Source organism: Lepisosteus platostomus, chromosome 9 (genome assembly GCF_059453375.1).
Source record: "Lepisosteus platostomus isolate fLepPlt1 chromosome 9, fLepPlt1.hap1, whole genome shotgun sequence".
In the NCBI taxonomy this organism is placed as follows: Eukaryota; Metazoa; Chordata; class Actinopteri; order Semionotiformes; family Lepisosteidae; genus Lepisosteus; species Lepisosteus platostomus.
In genome coordinates, this window is record NC_142619.1 from 2,517,059 (window position 1) to 2,526,034 (window position 8,976).

Genomic DNA, 8,976 nt, shown 5'->3' on the forward strand with positions numbered 1-8,976 from the left:
ACAGGAGCTGGAGTCACTGAGAGGACAGCAGGACACAAACACAGGACACCCTCAGACTGAGGTCTCTGCTCCAGAGGACGAGCGGCCAGCTCTGGTGTGGAGGGCAGTGTCCAGTCTGTCTCCAGGAGCTGGAGTCACTGAGAGGACAGCAGGACACAAACACAGGACACCCTCAGACTGAGGTCTCTGCTCCAGAGGACGGGCGGACAGCTCTGGTGTGGAGGGCAGTGTCCAGTCTGTCTACAGGAGCTGGAGTCAGTGAGAGGACAGCAGGACACAAACACAGGACACCCTCAGACTGAGGTCTCTGCTCCAGAGGACGGGCAGACAGCTCTGGTGTGGAGGGCAGTGTCCAGTCTGTCTCCAGGAGCTGGAGTCACTGAGAGGACAGCAGGACACAAACACAGGACACCCTCAGACTGAGGTCTCTGCTCCAGAGGACGGGCAGACAGCTCTGGTGTGGAGGGCAGTGTCCAGTCTGTCTCCAGGAGCTGGAGTCACTGAGAGGACAGCAGGACACAAACACAGGACACCCTCAGACTGAGGTCTCTGCTCCAGAGGACGAGCGGCCAGCTCTGGTGTGGAGGGCAGGGTCCAGTCTGTCTCCAGGAGCTGGAGTCACTGAGAGGACAGCAGGACACAAACACAGGACACCCTCAGACTGAGGTCTCTGCTCCAGAGGACGAGCAGACAGCTCTGGTGTGGAGGGCAGTGTCCAGTCTGTCTCCAGGAGCTGGAGTCACTGAGAGGACAGCAGGACAAACACACAGGACACCCTCAGACTGAGGTCTCTGCTCCAGAGGACGAGCGGCCAGCTCTGGTGTGGAGGGCAGGGTCCAGTCTGTCTCCAGGAGCTGGAGTCACTGAGAGGACAGCAGGACACAAACACAGGACACCCTCAGACTGAGGTCTCTGCTCCAGCGGACGAGAGGCCAGCTCTGGTGTGGAGGGCAGTGTCCAGTCTGTCTCCAGGAGCTGGAGTCACTGAGAGGACAGCAGGACACAAACACAGGACACCCTCAGACTGAGGTCTCTGCTCCAGAGGACGAGCGGACAGCTCAGGTGTGGAGGGCAGTGTCCAGTCTGTCTACAGGAGCTGGAGTCACTGAGAGGACAGCAGGACACAAACACAGGACACCCTCAGACTGAGGTCTCTGCTCCAGAGGACGAGCAGACAGCTCTGGTGTGGAGGGCAGTGTCCAGTCTGTCTACAGGAGCTGGAGTCACTGAGAGGACAGCAGGACAAACACACAGGACACCCTCAGACTGAGGTCTCTGCTCCAGAGGACGAGCAGACAGCTCTGGTGTGGAGGGCAGTGTCCAGTCTGTCTACAGGAGCTGGAGTCACTGAGAGGACAGCAGGACAAACACATAGGACACCCTCAGACTGAGGTCTCTGCAGGTCTTGACTTCTTCTTGAGCCACTCAGAGCCTCCTATCCAACATTTCAGCCAAACGACAGGGATTAAAAAAAAAAAAGAAAAAACCTTTTTATTGTAATAAAACCATACAGCACTTTACACCAGTTACAGTTTTTTTTTAAGTCATTACAAAATCCGAAGAGCAGCTAATTGCAGATAATTTCCTTTTCCGCAGTACGTTTCTCTGTGTGACCTACAGGCCCAGACTAGACACCACAGCGCATGAACACTGAGGGGCAGAGGGGTAGGGGCACAGGACCCAGACAAGGAAGAGAGAGAGAAAGATGGAGGGACTTGGAAGGGAGGAACAGGCAGCCAGTCACAGACGGTGTTGTACACTAAAGGGACAGATGGTCGGCCAATGAGATACTGTGTTACAGAGGCAGGTGGAGGACCAATGGGAAAGGGTGTTACAGAGCACAGGGCCAATGAGAGAGAGTGTTACAGAACACAGGGCCAGGAGGAGGGCCAATGGGAGAGGGCGTTACAGAACACAGGGCCAATGGGAGAGGGCGTTACAGAGCACAGGGCCAATGAGAGAGCGTTACAGAACACAGGGCCAGGAGGAGGGCCAATGAGAGAGAGCATTACAGAACACAGGGCCAATGAGAGAGAGCGTTACAGACCACACGGCCAGCAGGAGGGCCAATGGGAGAGGGCGTTACAGACCACAGGGCCAGCAGGAGGGCCAATGGGAGAGAACGTTATAGAATGGTACAGCGCCTCTTTGTCGATTTCTTCTTCCCCGTCTTGCTCAGCTTCTCCTTGTGCTTCCTGATCTCGCGCACCAGGGAGTAGAAGGCGTCCTCTACCCCCTGGGACAGACAGAGACAGAGAGGGACAGAGAGGGGGACTGAGAATTAACACACCAGCACAGAGGGACTGACACCCTGCCTGGACCCACAGAGACCCTCGCCAGCTCACACAGCAAACGCCCCTCCCTGCTTCTCACACTCAGACACTCCGCCTGACACTGTCCCCCCGTGTCCAGATCACTCCCTCTCCCGTCCCCCTGTGTCCACATCACTCCCTCTCCCTATCCCCCTGTGTCCACATCACTCCCTCTCCCGTCCCCCCCTGTGTCCACATCACTCCCTCTCCTGTCCCCCTGTCTCCAGATCACTCCCTCTCCCGTCCCCCTGTGTCCCTCTCCCCTTCCCCCTGTGTCCCTCTCCTGTCCCTGTGTCCACATCACTCCCCCTCCCGTCCCCCTGTGTCCAGATCACTCCCTCTCCCCGTCCCTCTCCTGTCCCCCTGTGTCCAGATCACTCCCTCTCCCCGTCCCTCTCCCTGTCCCCCAGTGTATGTCCCTCTCCTGTCCCCCCCGTGTCCAGATCACTCCCTCCTGTCCCCCTCCCGTCACCTGTCTGGTCTTGGCGGACGTCTCCACGAAGGGGATGCCGTAGCCCCTGGCCAGCTCCTGCGCCTGCCGGCTGTCCACCGGCCTCGAGCCCAGGTCACACTTGTTGCCCACGAGCACCATGGGCACCGACTCGCTGTCCTTCACCCGCGCGATCTGCTCCCTGCCGGGACAGCGGCGGCGGTCACACACTCCTCTCTCTCTCTCTCTCTCTCTCCTCTCCCATCAACTCACTGCTTCCACCTCTAGAGCCCCTGTCTGGACCCTCCACTCCGAGCTCTTCCCAGGTCAGGGGGAATCCCACTACCGCCACCAGTGTGCAGCCCCACCTGGATGATGCCCCAGTCCTCTCACACACACCAGCTCTCAGTGGGGAGGAGAGCAGAGGGATGGAGCCAGTTCAGAGAGGGGGGTTATTAGGAGGCCATGAGGGGTAAAGGCCAGGGGGGGAGTTTGGCCAGGACACTGGGGTAACACCCCTACTCTTGTCGAGAGACACCCCGGGATTGTTAATGACCACAGAGAGTCAGGACCTCGGTTTGACGTCTCATCTGAAGGACGAATCTTACTCTCGCTGTCTGTGTTTCTTACTTTGTCTCCACCTGTCTTTGACTCTCTCTCTGTCTGTCTCTGTGACTCTCTGACTGTGACTCTGTCTCTCTGACTCTGTCCCTGTCGTAAAGGCCAGGGAGAAATTTGGGGTGACACCCCTACTCTTGTTGAGAGACACCCCGGGATTGTTAATGACCACAGAGAGTCAGGACCTCGGTTTGACGTCTCATCTGAAGGACGAATCTTACTCTCGCTATCTGTGTTTCTTACTCTGTCTCCACCTGTCTTTGACTCTCTCTCTGTCTGTCTCTGTGTCTCTGTGACTCTCTGACTGTGACTCTGTCTCTCTGACTCTGTCCCTGTCGTAAAGGCCAGGGAGAAATTTGGGGTGACACCCCTACTCTTGTTGAGAGACACCCCGGGATTGTTAATGACCACAGAGAGTCAGGACCTCGGTTTGACGTCTCATCTGAAGGGCGAATCTTACTCTCGCTGTCTGTGTTTCTTACTCTGTCTCCACCTGTCTTTGACTCTCTCTGTGTCTCTGTGTGACTGTGTGACTGTGACTCTCTGACTCTGTCCCTGTCGTAAAGGCCAGGGAGAAATTTGGGGTGACACCCCTACTCTTGTCGAGAGACACCCTGGGATTGTTCATGACCACAGAGAGTCAGGACCTCGGTTTGACGTCTCATCTGAAGGACGAATCTTACTCTCGCTGTCTGTGTTTCTTACTCTGTCTCCCCCTGTCTTTGACTCTCTCTCTGTCCGTCTCTGTGTCTCTGTGTGACTGTGACTCTCTGACTGTGACTCTGTCTCTCTGACTCTGTCCCTGTCGTAAAGGCCAGGGAGAAATTTGGGGTGACACCCCTACTCTTGTCGAGAGACACCCCGGGATTGTTCATGACCACAGAGAGTCAGGACCTCGGTTTGACGTCTCATCCGAAGGACGGCGCCTGTTTACAGTCTAGTGTCCCCGTCACTATACTGGGGCATGAGGACCCACACAGACCGCAGGGAGAGCGCCCCCTGCTGGCCCCACTCACACCTCCTGCCCCCCCCCCGGTGATCCGCCCTTCGTTAAACGCAGGGGGCCGACGGCGATTTCACCGCCGGGCAGGGGCAGAGACCAGCGCCGCCGCGGTCAGGAAATGTCAGCCAGTCTGGGCAACAACCACCCCCCCACCCGGAGCGCCGGGTCTGGGGCTCTCACCCCGCCAGCAGCAGGGGGCGCCGCCGCCTCTCACCTGTACAGGTGGACGTCCTCGAAGGACTTGGCATTGTTGATGGCGAAGACGCAGAGGAAGCCCTCGCCCGTGCGCATGTACTGGTCCCGCATGGCGCTATACTCCTCCTGGCCCGCCGTGTCCAGGATGTCCAGGAGACACGTCTCGCCGTCGATCACCACCTGCTTCCGGTACGAGTCCTGAGAGAGACAGGGGGAGGGTTTACTGACTGGACACCACAGCGTTGCCAAAGCAAATACAGATAATGAAATTCACACGAAACACAACAAAATAAAATCTACAGATATTTACAACAAAGACATATTATAAAATATTTACAAATACTGTAGACAGATGGAGCACTATTGAGAGACGGGCTCACTGTCTGTTCCTCGGGCTGGGACAGGAGATCACACACTGTATTATTATTATTGAGAGACAGGCTCACTGTCTGTTCCTCAGGCTGGGACAGGAGATCACACACTGTATTATTATTATTGAGAGACAGGCTCACTGTCTGTTCCTCAGGCTGGGACAGGAGATCACACACTGTATTATTATTATTGAGAGACAGGCTCACTGTCTGTTCCTCAGGCTGGGACAGGAGATCACACACTGTATTATTATTATTGAGAGACAGGCTCACTGTCTGTTCCTCAGGCTGGGACAGGAGATCACACACTGTATTATTATTATTGAGAGACAGGCTCACTGTCTGTTCCTCAGGCTGGGACAGGAGATCACACACTGTATTATTATTACTGAGAGACAGGCTCACTGTCTGTTCCTCAGGCTGGGACAGGAGATCACACACTGTATTATTATTATTGAGAGACAGGCTCAGTGTCTGTTCCTCAGGCTGGGACAGGAGATCACACACTGTATTATTATTATTGAGAGACAGGCTCAGTGTCTGTTCCTCAGGCTGGGACAGGAGATCACACACTGTATTATTATTATTGAGAGACAGGCTCAGTGTCTGTTCCTCAGGCTGGGACAGGAGATCACACACTGTATTATTATTATTGAGAGACAGGCTCACTGTCTGTTCCTCAGGCTGGGACAGGAGATCACACACTGTATTATTATTATTGAGAGACGGGCTCACTGTCTGTTCCTCAGGCTGGGACAGGAGATCACACACTGTATTATTATTATTATTGAGAGACAGGCTCGCTGTCTGTTCCTCAGGCTGGGACAGGAGATCACACACTGTATTATTATTATTGAGAGACAGGCTCGCTGTCTGTTCCTCAGGCTGGGACAGGAGATCACACACTGTATTATTATTATTGAGAGACAGGCTCGCTGTCTGTTCCTCAGGCTGGGACAGGAGATCACACACTGTATTATTATTATTGAGAGACAGGCTCACTGTCTGTTCCTCGGGCTGGGACAGGAGATCACACACTGTATTATTATTATTGAGAGACGGGCTCAATGTCTGTTCCTCAGGCTGGGACAGGAGATCGCACACTGTATTATTATTACTGAGAGACGGGCTCGCTGTCTGTTCCTCAGGCTGGGACAGGAGATCGCACACTGTATTATTATTATTGAGAGACAGGCTCGCTGTCTGTTCCTCAGGCTGGGACAGGAGATCGCACACTGTATTATTATTATTGAGAGACAGGCTCACTGTCTGTTCCTCAGGCTGGGACAGGAGATCACACACTGTATTATTATTATTGAGAGACAGGCTCACTGTCTGTTCCTCAGGCTGGGACAGGAGATCACACACTGTATTATTATTATTGAGAGACAGGCTCACTGTCTGTTCCTCAGGCTGGGACAGGAGATCACACACTGTATTATTATTATTGAGAGATGGGCTCACTGTTCCTCAGGCTGGGACAGGAGATCACACACTGTATTATTATTATTGAGAGACAGGCTCACTGTCTGTTCCTCAGGCTGGGACAGGAGATCACACACTGTATTATTATTATTGAGAGACAGGCTCACTGTCTGTTCCTCAGGCTGGGACAGGAGATCACACACTGTATTATTATTATTGAGAGACAGGCTCACTGTCTGTTCCTCGGGCTGGGACAGGAGATCACACACTGTATTATTATTATTGAGAGACAGGCTCACTGTCTGTTCCTCGGGCTGGGACAGGAGATCACACTGTATTATTATTATTGAGAGACAGGCTCACTGTCTGTTCCTCAGGCTGGGACAGGAGATCACACACTGTATTATTATTATTGAGAGACAGGCTCACTGTCTGTTCCTCAGGCTGGGACAGGAGATCGCACACTGTATTATTATTGAGAGACGGGCTCACTGTCTGTTCCTCAGGCTGGGACAGGAGATCACACACTGTATTATTATTGAGAGACGGGCTCACTGTCTGTTCCTCGGGCTGGGACAGGAGATCACACACTGTATTATTATTATTGAGAGACGGGCTCACTGTCTGTTCCTCAGGCTGGGACAGGAGATCACACACTGTATTATTATTATTGAGAGACGGGCTCACTGTTCCTCAGGCTGGGACAGGAGATCACACACTGTATTATTATTATTATTGAGAGACAGGCTCACTGTCTGTTCCTCAGGCTGGGACAGGAGATCACACACTGGGCTGCCAGTTCAACTGAGTTCCCTCCTCCCGCTCCCAGTAGTATTGGGACCCATTGTGGGGACTCTGGGATTCGATTTCTAGATTTAGGGAAGAATGTTTCTCTAATCCCAGAGTAGTAGGAAGTAGGAAGTGCACCTCTCTCTCACCGCGGAGCTCAATGCAGACACAGGTTACTGACTGGACACCACAGCACATCAACACTGAGTTGTACTCTCTGTTCTCACCATACTGTTCCTCCTATCTACCTAAAGAAAGCCTACTACAATTACAGGGTAAGTGATTTAACAGAGTCAGAGCATACAAATGTTACTGTTTCGTATTTAACATTTAAAAAACAGCATTTAAACATTGAATGGTCAAAGGAAACACCAGGACTGACCTCTATTGTGGGGTCATATTCATCCACAAAGTGATTCTGGATGAGCTGGATAGTCAGAGCGCTCTTCCCCACTCCTCCAGCACCTACAACTACCAGCTTATACTCGGTCATCACCTGAGAGAGAGAGAGAGGGGTTAATACAGACACGCTGGACACTCCAGTACATTAACACTGCACTGAGAGAGAGAGGGGTTACTACACACACACTGACTGGACACTCCAGTACATTAACACTGCACTGAGAGAGAGAGGGGTTCATACAGACACACTGACTGGACACTCCAGTACATTAACACTGCACTGAGAGAGAGGGGTTAATACAGACACACTGACTGGACACTCCAGTACATTAACACTGCACTGAGAGAGAGAGGGGTTCATACAGACACACTGAGTGGACACTCCAGTACATTAACACTGCACTGAGAGAGAGAGGGGTTAATACAGACACACTGACTGGACACTCCAGTACATTAACACTGCACTGAGAGAGAGAGGGGTTCATACAGACACACTGACTGGACACTCCAGTACATTAACACTGCACTGAGAGAGAGGGGTTAATACAGACACACGGACTGGACACTCCAGTACATTAACACTGCACTGAGAGAGAGAGGGGTTCATACAGACACATTTTCGGGTTATCTTTAAAACCAGTGGAAATATTTCAAATCGTACCTCTTCGCGTTGATGAATTCAGCTCCGTCTCGGCTCCCAGATCCTGACACTGACACGCGAAAGAAATTTAAACGCATCAACCTGCTCGAGATTCACACGCTATTGCTCTTTCCGAGACCATGAAATAGCAATTAAGATAAATTAATCTTTCCGGGGCCTTTTAATTTAGTGTGCGGTCATATAGTCTCTAACAGCGTTATTTAGACACACAATGTAACTCTCGTAGTTTCCCCAGTGAAACAACACTGTTTTTTAATTTAAAAACGTTTTAAAAAATAGTTCTTCTTAATTAAAGACACAAATTAAATATCGGGCTGAATCAATATTGTGCTGTTACAACTTGTTTGAGATTTCTTTTTCTCCTAAAAACAGCTTTTCAAATATAATATGCCTCCCGGTGCTAGAATGTTACATCGTGATTTAAAACGATGTACAAGTCAGATTTCAATTCATTACATTTTATTAATCCGTCTTTAAATTAGAAGTCGTAATTAGTTTCGGTAGCAGAACCGTCCTCCATTGAGAAAGAGGAGGGAAGGAAGGAGGGACTTAAGCGAGGAGCGTCCGGGTCTATCCAATCGTGAGTGTTTTCGGGAGAGATACTGGCCAATCAGATGTGCTTCTTTCCGATTGACGTTAACGTGCACCAATCGGTGCGGAGATCCGGAACCACGACCGGAAGATTTTAGTCGGTCCGCAGGAAGGTTTCTTCCGCCTCTCGCGTCCCTTTAAATCGGTATTGACCAATAGGAAGGCGCGGAGTTCAAAAC

General features: G+C 51.8%; 1 protein-coding gene across 1 annotated transcript; it reads right to left on the reverse strand.

The window, feature by feature from the left end:
* Positions 1-1,465: 1,465 nt before the first annotated feature.
* LOC148654359 (GTPase KRas) lies at positions 1,466-8,760 on the reverse strand. The gene is made up of 5 exons (XM_088646562.1): positions 8,207-8,760; positions 7,526-7,639; positions 4,578-4,756; positions 2,785-2,944; positions 1,466-2,236 (listed from the first exon to the last, which is right to left on the reverse strand). Exons 2-5 carry the CDS (start codon positions 7,634-7,636, stop codon positions 2,126-2,128), a joined length of 561 nt encoding a protein of 186 aa, XP_088502688.1. The 5' UTR covers positions 7,637-7,639; positions 8,207-8,760; the 3' UTR covers positions 1,466-2,125.
* Between the last annotated feature and the right edge of the window lie 216 nt (positions 8,761-8,976).